Source organism: Phoca vitulina, unplaced genomic scaffold, assembly GCF_004348235.1.
Source record: "Phoca vitulina isolate PV1807 unplaced genomic scaffold, GSC_HSeal_1.0 scaffold64, whole genome shotgun sequence".
Taxonomy (NCBI): domain Eukaryota; kingdom Metazoa; phylum Chordata; class Mammalia; order Carnivora; family Phocidae; genus Phoca; species Phoca vitulina.
Genome location: NW_022589767.1, coordinates 4,377,336 through 4,404,181, shown reverse-complemented (window position 1 = coordinate 4,404,181; position 26,846 = coordinate 4,377,336). Strand labels below are relative to the sequence as shown.

Genomic DNA, 26,846 nt, shown 5'->3' with positions numbered 1-26,846 from the left:
ATTAACAGAAATTATAATAGTATATTTATTATCATTCATGTTGGCTTTCCCACTAGGCTTTAAGCCCTGTAAAAGTGGGAACCATGTCTGCTAACTGGGCACTCAGTATCTGGAGCTCTCCTGTCTAGTATGATAGCCATTAGCCATATGTGGCTATTTACATTTAAGTATAAACTAATTTAAAGTTAATTTTTTTTAAGTAGGCTCCATGCCCAGTGTGGAACCCAATGTGGGGCTAGAACTCACGACCCTGAGATCAAGACCTGAGCTGAAATCACAAGTTGGGTGCTTAACCGACTGAACCACCTAGGCACCCCTAAACTAATTTAAATTTAATAAAATTCAAATTACAGTTCTTTGATGGTACTAGCCACACTTGAAGTGTTCAACACTTGTGCTCAGCTACTGTATTGGACAGTGATGATATCACACATTTTCATCGTCACAGGAAGTTTTATTTAACAGTGCTCATCTAGATCACTGATGGGCACATAATGGTTACATAGTAAATGTTTGTTGAATGAGTGATTGAATAAATTAGTACTGGTTTTGGTTGGTAAGAATTACTGTTGAATGAATCTTATTTGAATTTACAAAGGTCATTTTGGCTTTTAACTGATAAGTGTTGACATATCCCTGACCAATTTCAAAATACTGGATTTATCAATAGTTAAAGGGAAGTATACAGTAGTTAAAAGCTTGACTTGTTAAACCTTAGCCATGGTATGTTGATGTCATGGCCAAATTACCTTTACTTACAACTTTTATAAGTCCCAGATTCCTCATTAACGTAGGATAATGATGAGGCAGGAGGGAAGGGAGACTAAAGAGACAAGTTGACCAAAGTAAAGCCATTTTGGTTTTAGGCTGACCCTTAACCTAAAAGCAAGTATCATAAACAGAGTCACAAGACTCAACTCATGGAAAACTACAAGACCCACTCTCTCCAGGAATAAAAGCCACAAAAGCTGGACGTTCTTAAAAATCCTCGCTGTGGGTAATTCCATAACCCTAAGAAAATGGACAAACTAACTACCTAATGTAAGTGATAAACCCAAAGTTAGAGTAAGCCCCTCCCTATAGGTTAGCTAATTAAAAAAAAAAAAACCTTCATTAGAGGCAAAGTGGGGGTCCTCTTTCTTATCTGAGAGGAGAGACCGCTTCTTTGTGAGGTAGTTCCATTCTTCTGTACTTAATAAATCTTTGCCCCTTTTCTCTGAAATGCTTGCTTGGTTTCTTCCTCACACAAAGCAAGGAACCCTCTTGGCGAGGGGCCTTCGCCTGTCTGGTATCAGTAAGCTCTTACAACCTCATAAGGTGGGTAAGAATTAAATAAGATAATGTATATAAAGCACTTGTACAGTAACTCACACACTAAAATGCTTAATAAATGAGCATTTTTTTTTTACAGTAGCGAACAGATATATGTCTAGATTTACCCCAGTTCATGGATAATTTGAGGCTTATGAAGAACTTTACTCCTATTTTTGAGCGCTTCTGTTGTTATAGTAGACATTTTTCAAGGTTAGTATTATCCATAGCCAAAGCTTATATTTACTGCCTTTAATATGAAATTTAGTAGTCTCAATTAAAAAAATTTAATTTTTTTCTTCTTTAATTTTTATGACTATGTAAATATCTAACCTCCTAAGGAAGGAGTTTCACACTACTTTTATAGGCAACTTGATTTTAAAACTAATGCACAGATATCTCTGATTTCTCTTTTAGGGAGCTGACAAAGAATTTATTCCCACCTATTCTCACTTAAATAGGGCTTCTTGGGGTGCCTGGGTGGCTCAGTTGGGTTGGGCATCCGGCTCTTGCTCTTGATTGTGTCTCAGGTTATGATCTTAGGGTCATGGGATTGAGCCCTGTGTCTGGCTCTGAGGTCAGCAGGGAGTCTTCTTGAGACTCTCTTCCTCTGCCCCTTCTCCCATGCACTCTCTCTCACTCTTTCTCATAAATAAATAAATCTTTAAAAAATAAATAAATAGGGCTTCTCTTTGGAAAAAAATATCTGAATAATTAAAATGAGTAAGTCACTGATTATTTATCTAAGGGTGATTTCAGGTTTCATTTAGTCATCTAACTGTATTGTGCATTTAAAGATGTGATTTAATTTCTAGGAAACAATTAAGGCATTTTTTAAATTAACAATAATGCCTGATTTAGTTGAGGATATTGCCTCACTTTTACACACTATAATTGTTGTTTCTTTCCTGGGATTTGAAAACAGCATTTGTTGTTATATATAACAATAGGTAGTTAAACATACACTACCAAAATATCAGCTGACTTTATGTTAGGTAAATTTTCTTCATTTTTGTGTTGCTTTCACTCTGGTTGTCCTAGTCTTTTTGTTTTTAGTATAAACTTGTGCTCATATTTCATAGTCCGCCTTAACCTCTCAAGTTCATATTGGAGGTGACTTGAATTTTTCTCTTGAGTTTTTCATTAACAAATATTTGGCAGTGTTTTGACAATGAAAATATGTTACAGGAGGGGCGCCTGGGTGGCTTAGTTGGTGAAGCGTCTGCCTTTGGCTCAGGTCATGATCCCAGGGTCCTGGGATCGAGTCCTGCATCAGGCTCCCTGCTCAGTGGAGAGCCTGCTTCTCCCCCTCCCTCTGCTGCTCCCCCTGCTTGTGCTCTGTCTCTCTCTCTGTCAAATAAATAAATAAAATCTTAAAAAAAAAAAAGAAAATATGTTACAGGGAAAGGCAGATCAAGCACATACATTCATTCTACTCCTCCCAAAGCAGTGACAGCAAAGGGATTAAGAAAATGTAGAAAATCAGTGAGATAAAGGGACTCTGGAAAGCCCATGGGTGATGGTAACTAAGGTACAAGTACTAAGAAGCTGGAACCTGAGCTGCTAGGGAGAGACACTTCAGAATCTCAGAAAGGCTTGACAATGAGTGTGTGGTGAAAACAGTGGTAAGTGTGTTTAAAGTGAACTTAGACCCCAGATGCCTCCCTACACTCTAGCAACACTGGAAGTTAATTCTCTGGAGAATGTGAGCTAGAGAACTCTTGAGTGGGGGATACCAAGGCACAGAAGGAGGGTTAAATGAAACACTAAATAGTGAGATACCCCCAGGGCGCTTCCTCTACTCATCTCCAAAAATTTGGCAGTCAGATAATATATTCTCTAACTATTCAGTTGGCAGATGCTTCTTTGAAGAATCTGACTCTTCTGAGCAAAAGACCTATGGATACTGACTGTTGGGGGTCTCCCAGTGGAATAGCCCAGTGAGATTGTTCCACAGTGAAGCCTGCATGTTGGCAAGCCCCACTTACCTAAACAGACTTTCTAATTGGCCTGTTAGTGCTCCATCTTCAATGTGAGTAGTAACCAATGATCACTAGATATTTGAAGAAATTTGGAGACCAAAACAAGCCTGGAGAAAACAAAGAAATTGACAGCAATAGACACAAAAGGAGAAGACACAACTTTAAAATATTATCATCAATATTTTAAGAAATATCAAAGAATATACTGCAATCTGGAAATAAGAACAAGTATTATTAAAAAAAAAAAAAAAAAGGGCATGAAAATATACTCCTGGAAATTGAAAATTGGTAGAAGACTTGAAAAATTTTAAATGATTTTTTGGAGATGAAGTTAAGGAAGCCACCCAGAAAGTAGAACAGAAATACCAGGAAATGACAAACAAATGTGAAAAGTCAATAAAATTAGAGACTCAGTCCTCAGAAAAGAACAGTAGCGTTTTTTAGAAAAGCAAAGTTTTAGAAAATGTCATGAAGAAACGCTCAAAGAAATAACTCAAGAAAATTTCCTAGAATTTAAGGACAGTCATTGTCAAATTTGAAAAGACCTCTTGAGTTTCTAATATATCGAATTTTTAAAAAACAGCTATAGCAGTATATTCATGAAATTTCAGAACATCGGGGAAAAAAAGTAAAGATTTCCAAACTCCAGAACTGCAGAAAGAAAAAAAAAAAAAAACAGAGTGGCACCTAACATCTCAGCAGCGACACTGAAGACAGATCAATGGCTTCAAAATTCTGGGGCTAAAATAATATGCAAGTTAGAACTGGAAATGAAGACATACTACTGGTCATCTGAAGGTAGAATAAACATGTTTTCAGTCAAGTGAAGCTTCAGAAATTAGCTTTCTTACACTCTGAAGTATGTGCCCTTCTGAGATAAAAAGTAAAAGTAAAGAAAAGGGAGTCATGGGCTCCAGGAAACAAGGATCTAAGACAGGAGGAAATGAAAGTAATGAATAGGATAGTGTTGATTTGGATACCACAGTGGACGCCATGCAGGAGGCAATGCATAGAAATCAGGGAGAGAGGCCTGCAGAAAGATAAAAATGATAGCGGAATAGATTGCATTGAAAGGAAACTTTACTTCTGGTGGAGAGTGAAGGGATGAAATTAATGGAAATGAAGGAAAACTAAGGGTTGAAGGTAAGACGATTATTCTAAAGACAAGAGAGTGTACAAACAAAGAAATATCTTAATATTTACTGTGAATAGCAATTACACAGATAGGGTTAGTAAACACTGAATTTTGGTCTAACAAAATTTGATATAAAAGTACATTTGCCCTCTGTGATAGGCAATTTTGTTTTATCTCCCTCATTACTTTCTACCTCTTAAATTATTCTTCAGTGACTCTGAACTGCTGGTGGTTTCCTAAATGTACCACGCTGTCTCCTGTCTTTGCTCTTCTCTTTTCCTGGCTTACTCAGCTCATGCATCACAGACCGGAGGAAGGCTTTTTATGAACTGAATGCCCTCCCCTCCCGCCCCAAGCATAAGGTGCCCACTTTGCATTCTGTCTTTCTACTTGCCACATTGAACTATAAATGATCCTGTTCATGTCTCCCTCCCCTACTGTGCCATACATTTCTAAAGATCTTTATGTTGCCTTCTTTGATTCAACCCTTCTTTGAGGGAGATTTTGTTTTCTAGACCCACTCCTAATCTAACTTCCCTTAAACTTGATACTATGCTGTCCTAACATTGCCTGCAATGTTTTCCTAAATATACTTTTTCTTTCTTTTTTTTCCCCCCTAAAATTTCCATAGAAGATGGGGAAGTTTTCAAGGAAGATTTTGTTAGGATTTGTTTTCTTAGTAGGAGTACTGACTGGCAATCAGTTATTTTATATTCAGCCAAATGTAGATAATTACTGGAATTGATTTTTGTTTTGTTTTGACTGTTCTTTGTCGAATCACTTTCTAACAGCATATTGGGACTACCTCTGTGTTTAAAGATAAGTGAAAAGGAGTGTATTTTTATCTTTGTCAACAAAATGTTAAGCACTGTGGAATAATAGGAATAAGGATTAGTTAAGAATGATTGGAGAATTTTACCTTATAGCCCAGTCCTGAACTTTCTGTTGGCTTATAAAGTTATAGATGTTAAACTTGATACACCTGCCCCCCTATAACCATTATGCTGACATTTGGATCTCTAAAACCGTATCTTGAGAAAAATAGAACAGACAAATTGAAATAATGAATAATTCTTGATATGATACCTCTGTGTCCTCTTATCAACCAATATTTGAGTAGTATGTCAGACAGAAAGAAATGAACTTGAGATGAAAAGCAACATCTTTTTATAAAATATCTGGGAAGCAGTTTGAGGGTGATGGATGCTATAATACAGTAGAAAACTTTAACCTTCATTTAAACAGAATTGCATTGCTTAAAGTCCTGTATAGTTTAGAAATTAAGTATTTCTTATTTATCATAACCTTGGGGGGATGTATTTATAATTTAGAAATGTAGGATGAATTGAGTATAATAGTTGCTTGAAGGTGACATTTGCCACTTTGTAGGTTGTAACCATTTACTCTAAAAATATGTTGTACAGTTTGTAAAACCATTGATCCTCTTAAGGAGCTGTACTAAAAATGCAGAGTGAAGCACCAGCAGTGTTTTGTTTACTGCTTCGTGTCCTTTGCTCTAGGTAATACAGAGAAAGGTAATCATGTGGCAACAGGGTAGTTAAATATTAAAATGTTATATCTCATCCGTGGGTTAAAACTCTTCTCACTATACCTGTAAGGTTTTATGATTTACTATTTTTAGAGGCTATGTCTGGCCCAGATAGCTCTTTATCTGTTTGCCTTTGTAAAATATGTTGAACTGTACTAATTTAGCTTGTGGCACTACTATGGAAAAAGAATATCTCACAATAAAAATACTCATATGAGATCCTAGGTTCCTCACTAGCTTTTGTTTTGCACTAGTCAGTGACACAAAGTTTCATTTTGGAACCTTTCCAAAAGGTTCATAGAATGTCAGTGAATACTAACCCGTAAGGCTAATTTTCTTTTTTTCTTTTTTTTTAGCCACAAAACAGTTTATTTACAAAATATATATACTGAATACTATACATTAGGCCCTGTCACCATGGAAACAAATCCAAAGCCAGGTTGGGGAGGGCTCAAGAGAAAGGTGGTGCCCAGGAAAATGTCTCCAACCACCCAACTGGGCAGGAAAAACTTTTCATTAGCCCGGGGGAGCCGGTGGGAGGCTCAGCCCACCAAAGACTGAAGGCCTGGCAGGGGGAGCGAGCTGCCGGGGCTGGATGGGAGGAGAGGAGACCCAGTTCCCAGCAGGGGGAGCTGGGTGAGTGCAAGTGGGGAAGGAAGCCGCAGGCCCCGGGCACTCCCAAGACCCCATGGTTCTGGAGAGCAGGGCAGGGGATCAGGTCAGGTCTTGACATCCAGCAGGGGCATCCGCTTGTGCTGGTAGCCACTCTGCCAGCCGTGTACCACCTTGGGGTCTCCCACGTCAGAGAGCAGCTCCTGCTCAGCCTCATGCAGCTCCTCAGCGGGGTCGTAGCTGTACATGGGCAGCAGGTGATGACGAAGCCGGTCGGCCCACAGCCACCACCACCCCGACCAGGGTGATGAGGCAGAAAGGCCCGAGCACATAGCCCACCATGGAGTCGCTGTTGGCCTGAGGGGCGTTGGGCACTGTGGTGTTACTCATGACATCGGCGGCCGCCGGGCCGGGGGTCAGCATGGGCAGTAGTGCTTCGGGAGGGCGCCTCCACTGGGCTCCCTCCCGCCGCTGCAGCCCGGACAGGAACAAGGCTAATTTTCAAAAAATAGAAATTTGAAAAAAAATTACTGGGGAGTAGGGAAGAGGTGAGGTAGGTGGGATGGTTTCCTTTACTTCTTGTTCCAAAATGTTGTTCACTGATACGTGTTCAGTTGAGAACTGAACTGGCAGAAAAAAGCTGTGCTTTTATTCTTATTTTGGAAGAAAATGCCCACAGGGAATATTCTTCTACCTCTTCTGAGAATCTGCACTCAACAACTTTTTGCTTCTGGGAAGATTTGAACTTCTTAGATAATGTTTATTTTTTAAAATTCCAATCATCTTTTTTGGTGGTGTTAGCCAAGGTTTTGTGTTAAGGGCTATGATCTCTCTCATGCCTCAATTTCTCTCTTTCTCTCTCTCACTCATCACTATGCAATACCCAGCACAGAATGGAAGCCTAACTCCGATCTCGTCTGAACCACCTGAGATAGGAGTTTTATAGGGGATGAATAATCAGGAGTTTCTATTTGATGAATCAGATCCCCTCTTGTATGTTTTTCCATCTTTTCTGTTAATTAAAAAATAGAATAAGTAAATAGTGGAAAATACACAAATCTCCCATACAGAAGAATTCCAAATTATTCATGCAGATATTCCCTCCTCTAGAAGGTGGAGCATAACTCTCTACCCCATAAGTATGGGCTGCATATAGTGAGTTCTTCCCAACAGGCCTGTAGAGTGGTGGTGAGGGAGGTCACTTTATAATAGAGAAACATGACGAATGCTACTTTAGTCAGTGAGCAAGGTTAAGCATAAACAGTTTTGTCATAGCTAATAACATGGACTTTTGATATGATGTGGTGAGAGTGGCACATATCTTTGTGGTCTTCCTCCCTAAAACCTGTAACTCCAGCTTAATCACGAGAAAAACATCAGACAAATCCCAATTGAGAGACATCCTACAGAATATCAAAATACAGTACTCCTCAGAAGGCAATCAAAGTCATTATTGCAAGTTATATTGTGTCCCCCAAAAAGATATGCTTAAGTCCTACCACACTGTTCCTAAGAATGTGACCTCATTTTGATAGGATCTTTGCCAATGAATCACAATGTGGTCGTACTGGATTGGGGTGGACCCCAGTCCACTGACTGGTGTCCTTATGAGAAGAAGGAAATTTGTATATAGATAGACACCCAGGGAGGCCATATGAAGATAGAGCAGAGATTTGAGTGATGCATCTATAAGCCAAGGAAAGCTAGAGATTACCAGCAACCATCGGAAGTTAGAAGAGACAAAGAAGGATTCCTCCCCTACAGACTTCAGAGAGAGCTTAGCTCTGCTGACATCTTCATTTTGGACTTAAAGCCTCCACAACTGTGAGAGAATAAGTTTCTGTTGTTTTAAGCCACCCAGTTTGTGATACTTTTGTTATGGAAGCCCTAGAAAACTAAAATAGTCATCAAAAACAAGGGGAGTGTGAGAAATGGTCACAGGGGAGAGGAGCCTAATGAGACATGAAGACTAAATGCAATGTGGTATTGTGGATAGGATCTTGGAACAGAAGAAAACATTAGGTAAAAAAAGTGAAGGAAGTCAGAACAAGTATTGATTTTAGATAATAATAAAATACTGATATTGATACTGGTTCATTAATTGTCACAAATACATCATGCTAATGCGAGATGTTAACAGTAGGAGATAGGGTGCAGGTTTTGCAAGAACTTTGTGTTCTATTTTCACAACTTTTTTGTAAATATAAAGTGATTCAAAAATAGAAAAGTTGTTTACAAAAAAATTTTAAAAAACCCAAATTTAGCTGCAGTTTTAATGAGCCCTCCCTGGCATGTGATGGAGTAAATGGCAGTCTGTTTAAGGGTGTGGCAGTGGTGAGCAGGCACCGAGGTCTGTTTGCTGATTAATTACGTCACAGGGTGGTTATATCAGAAACGTCCACTGGTAAAGTATATACTCCTTTAAACGTGTTTATTGCTGCGGTCATTATACAAGGCTAACTGTAAGTCCATCGTGAATTGTGGAAATAATACAATCAGGGAGAGAAACATTTTGATAAAAGGTTTTTTCAAGCATGTGTAAGGCAAGGTATATGTAAAAAGAGGAAAACTCACACATAAATATATATGTGGAGATTTCAGTTAAAATTCCGCATGTCACTTATGAAATTTAACGTACACTTTGCTGAGAAACAGTTCAAGATCCAATCCTACCACTATTTCTCTCAAAACCCAACCCCAGTGTGTGCCTCAGTGGGATAGGGGGCCTGGTAATAAAGAAGGGTTAAGACAGTTTTTTCTCTCTCTGAATTTTGTTCCCTTTCCTACCATATTTTTTTTTTTGTTGGAGGATTCCAGCTAAATTGGAGACTTATTCCTCTCTTCCCGTAATATGTATTTAATTATCATGGAAGAAGTGCAAATGGTCCAGGTAAATTTATGGGTATCACATGCTATTTACATGTGAATGAAGCACTCAGAAGACCCACTTTTATACACTTGACCCATGAACAACATGGGGTTTAGGGGCACCGACCCCATCACAGTCGAAAATTATCATAGAACTTTTGACTTCCTCCAAACTTCCCTATTGATAGCTAATTGTTGACTGGAAGCCTTACCGATAACATAAACAGTCGATAAACACATATTTTGTATATGTATTATATACTCTATTCAGTACAATAAAGTAAGCTAGAAAAAAGAAAATGTTATTAAGAAAATCATTAGGAAGAGAAAATCCATTTACAGTACTGTACTGGAGTTACTGAAATAAATCTGCGTCTAAGTGAACCCATGCATTTCGAATTCTGGCTTCTTGTGTTACTACTTAGGCAGATGTCTTAACTTATTTGAGACTCTCATTTACCTACAAAACGGAGCTAATAACTACCTCAAAAACTTCTTTTTTTTTTTTTTTTAAAGATTTTATTTATTTATTTGACAGAGAGAGAGACAGCGAGAGCAGGAACACAAGCAGAGGGAGTGGGAGAGGGAGAAGCAGGCTTCCTGCTGAGCAGGGAGCCCGATGCGGGGCTCGATCCCAGGACCCTGGGATCATGACCTGAGCCGAAGGCAGACGCTTAACGACTGAGCCACCCAGGAGCCCCCACACAAACTCTTTATTACTGAATATTAGACCAAGTGACAGAGAAGTGGAGACCACTATACTGACAGTACTGGTAACATGTATTGAAAAGTGGTTACTCCAGAACACAGCACAGGAGATGGAACATGTGATGCTTCAGAAGGTTTAAAATAAATTCTTTGTGTTTTTATGTTTTAAGCACAACCCCTGGTAAATGATGTCACAAAGTACTGCTAAAAATTAAATTTCAATGATTTTTTAGTTAAAAACCCTAAGTAATGATGACAATACCCATCCCCCTCCCCTGCCATTGGTTATAATTTAGACCAAGAGATATGAATTTAGTTAAATTGAAATCAAAGTCGAGATACTTCAAGATACTCTGTCAAACCTAAACAAGCCAACCAAAACTTAAACAAAAAAAGTCTGGCATTTTCTGAGAGAACAAGTTATTTCAAGGACAGCTCAATATACAGGGAGAGCTACTCTTGTTTAGTAGCCAAAATGGGTGGGTGGTATTCTAACATTGAGTAATGGCTACCTAATCATTCATCAATTCGAAAAGTGTTATGAAGTGCCAGCAAGAGTAAAGAAAAGGAAAAGGAATCTAAATATTTATTTATTTATATTTGGGATCTTAACACTGTCTAATACAAATGTAGCTTTCCGGTTTTGCCTTATTACAGATAGCCTCATTTATTTCTTTTTTTTTTTAATTTTTTATTGTTATGTTACTCACCATACATTACATCATTAGTTTTTAGATATAGTGTTCCATGATTCATTGTTTGTGCATAACACCCAGTGCTCCATGCAGAACGTGCCCTCTTTAATACCTATCACCAGGCTAACCCATCCTCCCACCCCCCTCCCCTCTAGAACCCTCAGTTTGATTTTCAGAGTCCATCATCTCTCATGGTTCGTCTCCCCCTCCTATTTCCACCCCTTCATTCTTCCCCTCCTGCTATCTTCTTCTTTTTTTTTTTTCTTAACATATATTGCATTATTTGTTTCAGAGGTACAGGTCTGAGATTCAACAGTCTTGCACAATTCACAGCGCTTACCAGAGCACATACCCTCCCCAGTGTCTATCACCCAGTCACCCCATCCCTCCCACCCCACCCCACTCCAGCAACTCTCAGTTTGTTTCCTGAGATTAAGAATTCCTCATATCAGTGAGGTCATATGACACGTCTTTCTCTTTTTGACTTATTTCGCTCGGCATAATACCCTCCAGTTCCATCCACGTCGTTGCAAATGGCAAGATCTCATTCCTTTTGATTAGCCTCATTTATTTCTGCTTATAGTGATTTTTCATAGACTGTTTACATTGAGAATTTCAGTGTTTACCATTTTTGGTGTGCTTAACTTAGATCTTAAATTTGCCATTTTACTCTTTTTGCTTGGCTGAAGAATGTTATCTTCTGTAGAAAATAAAATTATAATAACTATAAGTTATAAAAAGTGTTTTTATAAGGAAAGTGAAGCTGTAATCTCAAATCTGTGGAAGCAATTAGGACAGTTTTAGTGTACACCTTTAGCAGGATTAAGTAGCTTATTTGGTAGAGTTAACTAATTTGTGACTCTGTAAAATGATAAAGAAAATGTTTGTTTCCTTAGTTTTAAGTTGTTTTGCTTAACAGTTAATAAAAATGAAAACACCTATTTTTTAGGAAGACTTGAAGGTTCCTCTAAACTATATATATGGTCTACATAGCTATAATTTGGATATGTCTTTTAAAAGCCTGAAGGAAAACCAAGCATTTGTAATTGTCTCCTTTGCAAGGTGTGCACTCTAATTGCTATATTTAAATATTTGAAAACTCCATATTGCTACATGAGCATCTGTGACAAGTGACACTGTGATTGCCAAATAGGAAAAATTCCTATATTTAAAATTCAATTTAGCAAATTGACATTTTCTATTCCCTTTTGTAATATTCTCTTACTCTGACAGATCACCGTTTTAAAAACAAAATACAAACCATGCATTTATTTGACTGTCAGGAAGAATTAAACATGAAAAGGATGAGATGCTGTGGCTATCACTTTTCATTAAAACCAGCTGCTGTGGTTTTAAAATGCAAACCAGATCAAAATCAGTACAAACCCTGGGGGTTTAATTTATATACTGAACGAACCAGCTTGTTTTGAAAGAGTACTTAAAAAAAAAAAGAAAAAAACTTTAAAAGAAACTTACACATCCATCATTTGATTTTTCACTAGCTCTGTGAGTTAGAAAGACCCAAGAATTATCTCTATTTTATTGATGAGAAAATTGAAACAGAGGCTTAATTGACTTGTGTAGCTAGTTAGTGCCAGAAATAGAATTATAGGCTTCTGTGAATGACTGTGTCTAGCCATGGGCTCTAGATCCAGAATGTTATTCCAGGCCCAAATTCTAGAATGTAACAATGATGTGCTCTGTTTGGGTCCTATAGGCGTATGAGAACCAACTGTGGGATATTTAGGAATTTTGTAAGCTGCTGTAAAAGTATTGATAGCTTGAGATGAGCCATAGTGGAAATATTTATACTATGGAAGTCACTACAAATCAGGATTTAATTTTTCCCCAGAGAACTGGTTTATCTGTATACTGATCATATCCAAGTATGATCAGATCACAAAAACAATGCAAACAGAATATAACAATGTAATATAAGTGTAATGTAATTTTGTAAATGTAGTAATTTTGTAAATTAATGTTATGTAATTGTGTAAATCAAGGGGAGAGGTCAATATTTCTTTGTTCCTTAATTTAGAAATTTGCTTCTAAGCTGTGAATAAATATGAGCAGGACTATTGGGAAAGCTTGAATTAAACTTGAGTGTTTTGAGGACCTTTCTAAATCCTTAACTCTTCTTTAAGAAATAGGTCAAGTCTCACCCCTTCCAAAAATTATGGCAGTCAGCCTGGCTTTTCCCTTTGAATCTCTAGTGGATTAAAAGTAGAGCCACATACATTGGGACTTATTTACTGTGTGTTCCATATGAATTAATTTTGTATCGTTAAGAATGCAATAAAGTCTTTCAAAAGCGGGACACGGACTTCCTTCTTTTTTTTCTTTCTTTGAATAAATATTTAATTAACACCTATTCTATGCCTGGTACTGTTCTTACTGCTTGAGAAACAGCATTAAACAAGTCTCTGCCCTTATGGAACTTCTAGTCTACTGAAGAGTCAAGAATTAATTTAAACAAATGAAAAATTATAACTGTGATAAGTACTTTGAAAAATTGCTTATAGTTTGAGAAAGTACTTTGAAAAATGGTTTATAGTCTGAGAATGTCTGATAGTGGGCTTTTACCTATTCAGGGAGGTCAGTCAAAGCTTCCCTGAGGACACTGTGATTGAACTGGGATTTGAAGAATGAAAAAAGAATTAACTTGAAGTTACTGGTCTTGAATGTAATTTCTCTCTGTAGGCTTTCTACGGCCTCCTAATCTGAATGAAGTGCCGTTTCAAAATGGACCCCATATCATCCTTCGTAAGAGAAAAAAATTTTTAACGAAGTGACTGTTTTTCCCACTAGACTATTGACCCAAAGCTGGGACTGTTTTGTTCACCTTGGAAGTATCAGTCATATTACCTGACACATAATAGTCACTCAGTAGTTATTAATTCTGCTGCTCCCTCTCTTTGTCTTATAATAAAGCTGGGATGTGCCCTACCTACCTCTCCATTATTGAGAAGACATAGTAATATAATGTATACAAAAGTCAGAAAAGTAAGGTAATATCCAGAATTGTTTAGTGTCACAGAACCCAAGAAGGCCCAAGTATCCAGGAGTAAATAAAAATAAATCAGGTGTAGGGTGCCTGGGTGGCTCAGTCAGTTAAGTGTCTGCCTTCGGCTCAGGTCATGATCTCAAGGTCCTGGGATCAAGTCCCGTGTCCAGATCCCAGCTCAGCAGGGAGCCTGCTTCTCTCTCTCCCTCTGCCTGCCGCTCGCTTTCTCATTCCCTCTCTCTCTCTCTCTCTGTCAAATAAATAAAATCTTAAAAAAAAAAAGAAATCAGGTGTAAGCAGTACTGTCTCGGAGAACAAAGAAAGAAAAAGCCATTGGATTTAGCAAGAAGTTTTACTTATTCATCTTGTTTGAAGGAATTTGTTCAATTTGTGAAACATATTAAAAATGTTTTCTGAAGTTAAATATCTGGTGTTAACTTTAAAATTGCTTTCTCACAAAAAGTAAAAGGAATATGTAAATGGATACCTTCTTGGAAAAAAGGTGTATCCAAGTGTGTGTGTATAGGATGTTGTCAAACGTGCTTTGAAGGAAGGGAGAAAGAAGAAAAGTAAATGCAAGAAAAAGACTGGAGGGAACTGACAGGATTGTTAAATGATAGGGCTCTGGGTGCTATTTTTCCCCTTTGTGCTTTTCTGTATTTTGCACTTTCCTGTTCTCAGGTTTTTAAATTTAATGAACCTATATTACTTGCATAATGAAACAGTAAACAAAGTAACATTTCATAAAACCGAGAATTGATTATGAGTTAGAGCAGAACATACAGTTATGCCTTCTATATGTAGAAGACTCAAAACTATATCTTAGATTTTTCTTTTACTTGCCTAAATTTGCTTACCGTTCTAGTACATTAATGTTAAAGGCCAGTTGAATCTTTGTTTATATGTCCATCTGCACTTCTGGCGCCAGAGCACTTTAAGGGTGGAGATTGTTCTCTTTGTATCTCTGTCATCCCGGCAGTGACATGTATTTGTTGAATGAAAAACTTGAAACTGAAATGTCTTGACCTTTTTATTACCTTTAATCTATGTACCTTTCTTTTTTCAGAACCCAGGAGTGAAAACCACAATGAATGGTCATATTTCTAATCATCCCAGTGGTTTTGGAATGTATCCAGCTCAAATGAAGTAAGTTGGAAGGTTTATATTTAATTTGTTGGGGTTCTTTTTTTTTTAAGATTTATTTATTTATTTTAAAGAGACAGAGTGCATGAGCGGGGGGTGGGGCAGGGGGCAGAGGGCGAGGGAGAGAACCTTAAGCAGATTCTGCTCTGAGTGCAGAGCTCCATGTGAGGCTCCATCCCATGACCCCGAGATCATGACCTAAGTCGAAATCAAGAGTTGGAAGCCCAACCGACTGAGCCACCCCGGCGCCCCTGTTGGGGTTCTTTTTAGATTTGATTTGATGGCTTTGTTTTATATTTTTACTGAAAAGATTAATTCCAATTCTTTATGTAGTTTATTCTTCATTAATATATAATTTCTTTCTAATTCTAATTTAAAAGTTTACTGTGTCTGGAAAGAAAAAGATGGTTAGGTAATATCCTCCTCTGTGACAGTGATCTAATAGAAGACAGTTCTGGTATTTTATGTATTATTTCTTTACTTCAGAGATTTCAGTTTCTCTGGAGCGTTCTATTATATTTTTATTTATAAAATACTGGCATCTGAGGAGAGTTAAATGTCTTCTAGTCCAGTCTGTCAAGCTACTTATCACTGTGTAAAACAAATAAAAAGATCAGGCAAGCAAACAAAACAATCCCTGTGGCTCCAGGTATAACTTGAAATCACGTCCCTGACGTAAGTTGCTGTTTCCTTATACGGTGTGGTTAATATTGTAGTTATTTTATGTTGGCCATTGTGGTATAGAGTTCACTCATCATTTTTTAGAATTCATAGGTTATTCACATTGTAAAGAGTTATACTTCATCTTTTTTCTTTACGAAGATCATTGCAAATCTCCTTAGTATTTGTCAGTAAGAGACACCTGGGGAGTATTGTCTGGTGCTGTCTTTATCTTGTCCATCAGTTATTCAAGCCAGAAAGTTTGGCCACACCCTCAATCTTCCTCCCTTTTCTTACAATAAATATCCACTTAATCATGAATTTATAATATTTTCTTCTATAAAGAAACTCTTGTTTCTGTCTCTTCCTTCTTTCTATTCTAGCTCTACTTAGGGCCTTTTTCCTACCATAATTTTTGTAGCACCCTCTACCTGGTTACCTTGCCATTTGGATTATTTTCTTTAAAAATGTTTTTGGTCATGTCATGTTCTTGTATAAAAATATTTGTTGCATCCAGAGAATAAAAATGTAAAATTCTTACGCCCTCTATTTGCCTTCCCTATGTCTGAAGCCATTCCTCTAATCTGGGCATGCCCCATTAGATGCATTGTCCCCTTGGACACCATGCTAGTCATTGAGCCAGTTCCACACGCCTTTTCCTCATTTAATTTTCCACCTATCCATAGAGCTTCTTTCCAATTTATATTCTGCAAAAATGCCAACTTGGTGGTGAAGTCTTTCTGCACATCCTGATAAAAATTGAATCCTTCTTTGATCTTACTTGTAATATCTATTAGTTTTATCCAGATATCACATTCTATTGTAATGGTTTTACTTACTTGTTTTATTAACAGACCATGTCCCCTGCCATAATCCTTATTCTAATAGATTTTTGGGGTTAATAAATGTTTACTGAATAAATTTTTAAAATTCAAGTGATACATTTACTCCACCTCCCGTATTAGTAACAGGAGGCTGGAAGTAGGGTAAAGGTGGTCAAATTTAATGATAAAGTGTTATTTTACATTTTAAGTTTTTGTGAAAATAATGTCTATTCCATTATAGGTTAAGTCATTGAGTACTTTTTATGCCTGGATCATTGCTCACAATTCAATTTAGTATGGCAAACTTAAACTCTTCTAAGATAGTTTCAGCCTTATTGACTTCTTAGGAAGGTTCTGACTTGGAGTTTGAGAGGAGGCTGTGATTTGCACCTACCTCGTCCACACTGGGGTAGTGTGGTTTATATTCTGTTTCTTGACCAGAGCAGGATCTGGCTCATTTTGACAAACCTAGTTAGCATTAACTCAATATGTTTTTTTAAAAACACACGGTGATTGTGGTACATTGGAATTTTTATTTGTAGTTTTGAATTTTTATTGCTTACTTTGGACTTTAACCCAGCACAATGACCTTTTTTTTTTTTTTCTTTGTTACAGTGGCTATGGATCATCACCCACCTTTTCCCAAATGGACAGAGAACACAGTTCAAAAACAAGTGCAAAGGCCCTCTATGGTATGTGTGTTTATTTGACGAGGTATAATTCTACTTCTAACCACATTTTACAAATTATGTATTCAAATTCGTAATTTGAACCCATGTCTTGTTTATATTATTTGGAGTGACATAGTGAGAGATAAGGATTGTTTAAAAAAGAGTTTTTATAAAAGCTACTAAGATATGACTTCTGCTTACTGTCATGTAATTTAGAACCACAGATGTATTGCAGTGCTTTCTGAGGAGTCTTTAATATGGCATCAGTGCCTTAGGTGGATTTTCCTAGCTAATTATTTGTAATATAATTGTTGATCTTCATGAATGATCCATTTTATTGTGGGCTGACAGTTGACAGGATTTCTTCCTTATAGGTCTTGAACTTTTGGGTAGTGTTATAGTATCATTTCTTTCTGTATTGTGAAACCAGTAGGCTTTCTCCTTGATTATTCTTTAATTTCCCTTGTCCTCTCTAGATTGTCTCATGTGTAAATAATATATTCTTAAACTTTAGTATAAAATAGAAATCATTACTAAAAAGAAGTTGAGGACTCCTGAAATATACCACATATGTTTGGAAATGCATTTTTTCCACAGGATCTGCATGGGCTTTTATTTATTTATTTATTTATTTATTTATTTAAAAAAAATTTTTTTTTTTAAGATTTTATTTATTTATTTGACAGAGAGAGACACAGTGAGAGAGGGAACACAAGCAGGGGGAGAGGGAGAGGGAGAAGCAGGCTTCCCGTGGAGCAGGGAGACCGATGCGGGGCTCAATCCTGGGACCCTGGGATCATGACCTGAGCCAAAGGCAGACGCTTAACGACTGAGCCACCCAGGTGCCCCTGCATGGGCTTTTATTATTGCACAATAATAAATAATAATAATAGTATTATGGTTAAAAGACTCAGAATAGTACTGTGGTTAAGAGCAAAGACTCTGGAACCAGACTTCCTGGGTTCAAATTCAGTTCTATCATTTATTAGCTGAATGATCTTGGACAAGATTTTTTTACCTAATTTTGCTTATCTATATAGTGGGAATATCTCATAGAGTTGATCTGACAATTAAATGAGGTAGTACATGTAAAATGCTTCTAGCAGCACCTGACAAGCAGAAAGTAGTGTATATATTTGCTATTATTGTTGGAAGTATCCTTATTATTATCTGCCATAGGAACTAACACCCTTTTATAAATTTGGAATTCTCTCTCTCCGCCCCCCCCCTTTTTTTTTACATTATCTGGATCTACAGTGTCTTGAGTGTAGTAAGAATGAACAATTCTAAGGTTTTGTGACTCTTTTTCTGCCTGTGTATTGAGTGACTAGGCCTTAGGACTCAAATCAGACATTTATAAAATGGATTTTATACCATACACGGATATATTTTCTTATGGTATTGTCAGTCTGATTAGTGTTGGTTTCAGTTTTCTCCAGGACTGTATTATGACATCCTTACCATGTCCTAGTAGTTGTGAATTATAGATCCAGAGAATATATTCAACAGGTGCTTATTTTATGATTAATATGTGCACAGAACAGAGCTAGTAATATTTGGTTCTTGACTTTAAGGGACTTGCAGTCTAGAGGATGACTTGAAGAAACTGAAAAAGAAGAGGTTTTTTTTTGGTTTTGTTTTATTTTTTTAAAAAACAAAATAATTAATTCCTTCAGTCTTTCATTTCTAGGCAGATATTTATTAAGTACTTCTGGGTGCCAGGCCAAGGTCTTCATAGTCTCTGTTTCCATGACAATTTAGTCATTCCAAAGATGAATAAGACATGGTCATTGCTTATGCACTGTTTTGGTGAGGTAGACTAGTGAGTGCATTGTTACGATAAAGAGCTAAATAAGCTTGGATGGCAGTGTCTGAGGTGCAGTGGGGTGGTCAGTTCTTCCATGTGGGTGGGGGTAGGAGTCAGAAGGGATTTCACAGAGGAGCTGAGCATTGAACTGAACTCTGAAATGTAAGTAGTGCGCTCCAGGCATTTGGGAGGCTGATGGGTGCTGTAAACAGCAGTATGAACCCTTTATAAACTAGACTGTGAGGTCTGTGAAGTTGGTGCATCTCTGCCTTGCTTACTTCATGATTCCCCAAGCATAGCACAGTGGCTAATGTAAAATTTACGCTCAGTAAATACTTGTAGAATGGATATAATGAATGAATGGACTGCAAACGGTTTGGTCTTAACTGAAGGGTGCAAGGTGGTGCATTGAGAAATAAGATTATCTAAACATGGACCACAGTGGGAAGAATCATACTAAGGAATTTGGACATTGTTTGCAGGAAATGCCTAGCCAGTGAAGTTTTTTAGTCAGGGGTATAAAAGGTCTGTTGTCTTGGGTCACTGTCATAGCAGTATTGAGGATGGATATGATGAGTATGAATGGAAATAGGTAAGTCAGACATCTAAATAGTAGCCCTAAGACTTTTGTTAAGACGAAAGAGTCTTACTTAATCTTCTCACAAATACCATAGATCCAAAAATCTGTTTTCAGAGAGCTAAGAAAGGGGTAAGGGATAAAAAGTAGAATTCATTTGCAAATTTTAATGTTTATTTTGTGTTAGGAGCTTCTTCAAAAAATCATAGATCTGAGGATTGAAAATCACCAGCCTATAAGCAGTAAATTTCTGTTTTCCCCTTTTTACATATAGAACAAGCTGAGGCTCCTTTCTAAGATGAGATGATTTGTCCGAGTTGCATAACTTTAAAAATCTTGATTGTAAGAAAATGTGACAATTTTGCATAGTGTGACAAAAATGAACAGTGTATTGGTAAAACAGAGGATATAAAGAGAAGGGAAAGAAAAGGGCAAATCCAAGAGGCATTTATAAAGAAGAAGGAAAACTTAGCAAATGTATTTGGTTTAGAAACAAGCAGATTTTAAGTTCCTTGAAGTTGCAGGTAATGTTTCATTCCTCTTTGTATCTGATCCTCCCCCCTTCCCTCCCAAAAGGGGCTCTCAGTCAATGCCCATGGAATGAATGGTGTGAATGACAGGGAGGAAATATGTTCAGATTTTGAACGAACCTTTGCAATAAGCAAGTTGTAGCTGAAGTTCCAACTGTAGTTAGTTAACATTGAGTGTTTAGCCTCCCAGTCTCAAGTTCTAACTTTTTTTTTTTGGCTAGGGAATTGATAAAGGAGAGGTTTTTAATGTAGTTTATCACAATGTATGCATTTTCTTTAAAATTTCTCCTTTCACAATGATTAAACCAGTTGAATAAATCTTTCAAGAATTAGTTTCTTTCCTGGATGGTACATGAACATCTTTGGTATGTGAAGATACTAGTTGGTGCACTGGAACATGAGTTCTATGGTAATGAGCGTTGTTTTTTATACACTGGCCACAGGTTAGATACTGCCTCTAGAGTTTCATGCAGCTTGTCTTTTTCATGAGAATGCTCTTCAGGTCTGACACCATGATGTTCCTCCCACATTGCTTCTGTAACTCAGTAACTTCCGTCTCAGAGAGGCAACATGGGTTCTGAAGGCCAAGCAATTTGGGGCTGAATCATGGCCCTTCTACCAAAGGGCTGCCGCTTTGGGCAAATGATTTTACTTGTTGGCCCCAGTTTCCTCATCTACAAAATAGAAATGATGATAGTATTGTGGTAAGTTTATATGAGAAAATAGAAGTAATGCGTCTGTCATGGTATTGAGGAGCATAGGAAACTCACTTTCTGTCCTCAGTCCTCAGATTAATCAAGGCCCTTAATATTTTGATGTTACCTCCAAATGATGTTATATGTGTAATCGCAGTGATACTTGGACAGGGTCAAGGAGTAATCTTCATCATATTTTTTAAGCTTATATTCCAGATATTACTGGAAATATGTTTTTTGTACTGTGAACTATACAATTATGATGATACATTTGCTTCTTTTGGATATGTGTTAATTTATTCAAAGAAAGCAGTTAAAATATACTGCAGTTTATTAATAACCCTGTTTTGTCATTTTTTCATTATGATACAAGAAATTTCAAAGCCTGTTTTGTCATTTCTTCATTATGATACAAGAAATTTGTCATTTCTTCATTATGATACAAGAAATTTCAAAGCCAGCATGTGAGAGGCTTTACATCAGCAAAGTCCCTGATAACATAAATAAAGAGAAAATAAATATTAATTTCATTTTCCTCCACATACCTCATGACAGTAACATTTCATTTGGCTACTGTTATCGAGGAGTTGAAAGTTTTGTATTTTTCTCTAGCTAGGCTGCTTGTCAAAGTCTCTAAGCACTAAAATTTAGTATCATTTTTAAGGAAGTACTTGTAAACTATGTTAAACATTCCCTTCCATCAGGGTGTGGTGCCTGTAATCTCCTGTTGATGACTCAGAGGGTCATCAGTGGGCGCGCGCCTGTGTGCTGTGATGTGCTCAGAGGCTGTAGTCTTTACCTTTACACCAAATCATTCAAAATCTTTTCCCTTTTGAATCTTTGTGGCTACTTTTTCTGTGTGGCTGTGTCCCAAGCCTGTTACTTTTGCCTGTTGTTAACGTGCCTTCTTCTAGCATTGCTTCTGATACGTATGGGCTGAAAAACTAGAAAGAAAATCTTTGGTAGAGTAAATAAGTTCTGAGCGGGGAATTGAGAGTCCCATTAAAGTCTGCATATTAAAATGTGCCAGTTTCAATGTATAGACCTTGTGACATTGGTCTGCCACTCAGAGGACTTACTTAAGTGTGGGCTTTGCTGTGTTCTAAATAGCTGAACTTCCTAGAAAAGTAACTTCTCTTTATATTCGATATTACTGAATTTGTAATATAACCATTTATAATAATCAGCTGTTTAAAGTCATCCTCTATCCAGAAAAACTCAAGTTTCAGGGAATTACCAGTTAGCCTTTTTTTTTTTTTTTTTTTTTTTGGTCATTACTAACATTTATAGTAACTTTGAGATTTGTTTTGTCGGGAGGCCAAATAGTATTGGATAAATATGATAGATAGGCACTCTCTCAACTCTCAGCCTTAAGTTTGAACTTTTTTGTGAAGCCAGCAAGGAGGAAAATATATTTGTGTCTTTCCTGTTTTTCTTTTTTCTTCTCAAGGAGGGACTGGTAAGAATTGAGTGTAAGTAATCTATAAACCATACAATCAGTTTCTGTATGATTGATCTCACTATAAACTTTTCTGTATTTTTACCCAGTGCTTAACTTATCTTTCTCATAGCAACATTCCTGAATACAGCACTTTTCTTAATAGATATGTACCCCACATATTTTTTTTTTTTTTGTACCTACCTTTCTTCTCTTCCTGTCTCTTTCTATCTTCTGATCTTGGTTGGGAGTTAGTACCTTTGTGTAACTGTCAGAATTGAAGCCCAGGTGATCTCTTACACATTCAGGTGGCATTCAGAAATGAAAATCCATTTCTCTTTTCTCTGTCCTCATCATTTACGGTGTATATTTTACCTGGAGAAAACATTTAAATCCTCTTTTTTAAGAACAGTTTTTTTTTTTAATTCTTAAGAAGTCAGTGGCCCATGATTATATATTATCAGGAAGTCAGGCAATGTTAGAGTCAAGGTTCAGCTTCATAGAGTGTGCTAGTGCTTTGTGACTCAGAAAGACAGTTTGGCAGTGTTCCCACCTTACCTGAAAATTTTAAAGCTTCTTTTCTCCTCATGGGATAAGCTGTCTTAACGATTTGTTGAACAGGCCAGTGAAATTAATTCTTAAATAATGTAGTTATGTAAAAAATGACCTTGTTTGTTTTTACAAACAGTATCTTGGTTTTGGTACTGATTTGTCAAACTGATTGTGGCGGCCTAGATAATGAGAGGCTGTACTTACTACTTGGTGCTCCTCACTGATTCCCATTAAGCACCTCACCTCTGTGGAAATTATACACTAAAATAGTGGGAAAGGAATTCTCCTTTACTGTGCTTGAAAGTGTAAAGTGTAATAGGAGCTGTAGCCCAATGTTTTATTTAGAGAGAGAAATAAATACTCAGCAGCTGCTTTTATGTTACTTCTTTTTCTTTTTAATTGCCAAATCCTTACTTCGAAGCTATGCTTTATTTTCAGAGAAAGAGAAAATAAAATTATCTGAATATGAGCTCTTTTTTTTTTAACGATTTGTTCATTTATTTTAGAGAGAGAGACAGAGCATGGGGATGGAGGGGCAGAGGGAGAGGGAGAGTCCTCAAGCCGACTCCCCGCTAAGCGCAGAGCCTGATGTGGGTGTCTATCTCACGACCCCGAGATCATGACCTGAGCCAAAATTAAGAGTCAGCCACTTAACCGACTGAGCCACCCAGGCGCCCCTGAATATTAGCTTTTACAAATCTTGCTGTATATGCATAAACAGCAATATCAACAAAAGGGAATTATGTTTAAATACTGAGACCTGAGTATTGTTATAGTTGCCATTTTACTAATAGAAGTAAATGAAACCTACATTTTAAAAAAGATTTTACTTTTGAGAGAGAGAGAGAGAGAGAGAGTGGGGGAAGGGGGAGAGGGAGAGAGAGAATCTCAAGCAGACTCCACACTGAATGCAGAGCCCAATGCGGGGCTTGATCTCACCACCCTGAGATCATGACCTGAGCTGAAATCAAGAGTCAGACGCTTAACTGACTGAGCCACCCAGGCACCCCAAAACCTACATTTTTAAAAAAATTAAGACTTGTAGTTTTAGGTTCATAGAAAAATTGAGGGGAAGCTGCAGAGATTTCCCATATACCACCTGGATGTATAGCCCTCCATTATCAACAGCCCTCACCGGAGTGGTACATTTGTTACACTTGATGAACCTACACTGATGTATCATAGTCACTCAAAGTCTTACGTAACCTGAATTTAATGTTCCCAATCTAGAAGTGAATTATCACGTTTTGCCAGCAGCATATCAATCCAATAATGCGAAAATAATCTGTAAAGGATTTTCATCATTGGTTACTGAATTCACCTAATTCCATTTCTTTGGGTTTGTGTATTCTGGTCTGTGGTATAAAAGCGAGTAGGAAAAACAGTAAAACCACAACCAGTGGTACTGCAATCAAGTAAAGTTTGTTCCTGCCTCTAATCAATGCAGATTGAGAGAGATAAGGAGATAGAAACTGAGGCTTTTTATCAGCAGTTGAGTAGCCTATAGTACGAGAAACCCAAAACTCTGCTGCCAGATTTATTCAGTTATTACTTAATACACTATTTGTCCCATGATTTACGCTCTTAATTTGGAAAGAAAAAATTGCAGCTTAGAGAAGTAACATGTAGTCAATGAGTTGGCGTTTGTACAGATTTTGGTTTTCAGTCCTGGCTGCACAATAGGATTGCCATTTATAAATCCCAGTGCCCAAACTGCATCCTACATCAGTCACATTGGAATCTCTAGCAGGTGGGACCCAGGCACTGTTTTTCCAAGTTCATTTTAGTGTGTGGCCAAGTCTGAAAACCATTGTTAAAGTGGGGAACGTCACTGGAGGCTTTACCTTGAGTATCATGGAGACTTCATTTAGATTTCTCATACTTTTTTAAACTTTTGGTGAGATTTTCAGCTTAAGAGCATAATTACTATTTACAACTGTACTTGAGAGTACATATGATTCTCATAAAAAAGAAATGTACCATAATTGCCTCTCAGGAAACTTCTTTCAAAATTTTCCTATTAAAATGTTAATATTAACCTTTATTTATTCATTGACTTAAATCACTAGAACTACTAGTTTATTTATAAATCCATTTTATGGCATTTATATATTAGGATCTTTAAAAGGTAATTTCTTGTAACACAGCGTCTTATATATTATGTAGTATTGGAGAGAAAGCAGTTTAAGAATTTCTAAAATGGATTCTTCATTTGGAATATTAGAAATAACACCTTCTAGGCAGTCAGTGATCAGTTAATGTCATGTTTTTTTACAAATACTATCAAATAGGTAGTGTTTTTCTATTGTACTTATAAAATATGTTTCTATGAGATTAAGAAACTGTATTTGAAAATGTGGGAGAACACATTCTTACTACTTCATAATGAGAATCTTTAATTACAAAACATACAGTTGAGTTTCAGTTGTGTTTACTGATCACTTATCTGAAAGGCTTGGTGAAGCATTTGAATGTCCTGGGGTTGCCATATCACAACTGGATACCATGGCAACCACTGCCATTTCTTTTGCTGTCTCGGTCAGACCATAGGAAACAGAACCACCTTCATGTCCTGAGTCTGCCATAGAGAGTCGTGCTAGAAAGTGATAAACCAGTGATTCTGAAATAGTGATTATTTCTCAAAGTGCTTTTTGTCAGATATGTTCCTCAGTTATATATTGCATTTCAGTGGTTCTCCTGAGAACAGTTATCCATTTGTTACTATCTCACGTTGATTAATGCTCAGCTAATAATCAGAAAAAATCATGGTTGTTTATTTTTTTAATATGTAGCATACAGTCATGTAAGTGAAGATTATGTTTTGTTATATTGGAATAGAAAAATTTAAGGTGAAACCAGATCTTTCTTTTTGATCACATTATTTTGGTAGGAACAGATGGATCATACTTCTTCAGGTCATCATCCAAACAAAAAAAGAAAGGTAGAAGATACTGAATTTTGTAGTGTGTCTTTTTCTATTAAGTAACTTAATGCTGCAAAAGCAAAAATAGAATATACCGCAATAATATCAGGCTGATGTAATATAAGGGATATGGATATTTTTCATCTAAGGTTTAAGGTAAATATAAAAGATAATTACTTTTCTATGTATTGTGAAACAGTGATTTATCAGTTTTCAAATATTCTGCTAACATTCCGAATCTATACATGTACTTTATATTTTTGTACTTGCTTTGCTTTCATGCTCAGCAGAACTTTTCAGCTTCTGAAGTTGTAGGAAGATCTAAAAGTTTCTATATTAACTGAAAAAAACGTGTTTATTGTTGAAAAGCTGTTAGATATTAGGAAAACTGAGGAGTGTGTGTGTCTGTGTGTGCATGTGTGCGTGTGTGTTTGTGTCTGTGTGGGTCTGAATATTAGTACTGTAGGAGTCTTGAGGTTTGATCTTGTTTAACCCTTTTGTTTTACAAGAAGAGTGCTGAGGTCCAGAGCTAAGCGTCTTGCCTTAATTTAGCGTTCTACTTAGTGACAGAACCAAAGCTAGAAACACTAATCTTCTGGTTCTTACTTAGGGTTCTTTTTCATCAGAGCATTCTGCTTTAGAAAGAATAGGGCAACTCTGAATTTACAAATAAGCAAGTTACTTGATTAGAAAGAAACAAATACAAAATACTGCCTCTGCATATTTTATATTTTGGTTTTGCAGCATTTTACAAAAGAAAACAAATGTTTATTTTTGCTTTTTTCAATAGTGTGGTGCAGTAACTTTCTACCTAACTCTCTCATATTTTCTAACAGGTGATATCTGCAATTCTGAGTATCACATTTGTTTGTTCTGTAGCTGTGTGGAAACTGTTAAAGTTTAATGGCTATCAGTATGATTAAATCATGTTTTGAATCTCCTCTGACACTCTTCCATAGTTCGGATGTTGTGAAAGGAGATGTTCCTTATAGTGGCCATTATCTTGATAATGTAGTCTAACTCCTATAATACAGTATCTGTGACAGTATTTTGCAATTCTGTTTTGTTCTCAGTACATTAAGAGATGAAAGGTACAAGCCAGTTTTTGTCTTTTTACCAAAGAGTAGGTATCTGATTAATAAAACCCTTAGACCAAATAACT

General features: G+C 36.8%; 1 protein-coding gene and 1 pseudogene across 9 annotated transcripts in view; one reads left to right on the top strand and one right to left on the bottom strand.

The window, feature by feature from the left end:
- EPS8 (epidermal growth factor receptor pathway substrate 8) overlaps positions 1-26,846 on the top strand; it is a 199,053-nt gene that overhangs the window by 120,635 nt on the left and 51,572 nt on the right. For 6 of the 8 annotated variants that reach the window (XM_032391808.1, XM_032391802.1, XM_032391804.1 and 3 more), the window contains 2 exons: positions 14,931-15,010; positions 17,107-17,183. In XM_032391808.1, the coding sequence (XP_032247699.1) occupies positions 14,952-15,010; positions 17,107-17,183 (136 nt within the window). In that variant the 5' untranslated portion in view covers positions 14,931-14,951. Of the gene's footprint in view, positions 1-3,162; positions 4,437-14,930; positions 15,011-17,106; positions 17,184-24,861; positions 25,703-26,846 lie in introns of those variants that run through there. The other 2 variants (XM_032391803.1, XM_032391809.1) reach the window with 2 other exon arrangements.
- Positions 4,464-7,293, bottom strand: LOC116624150 (annotated as a pseudogene). The gene has a single exon (XR_004297833.1). The product of XR_004297833.1 is annotated as a small integral membrane protein 29-like (transcript).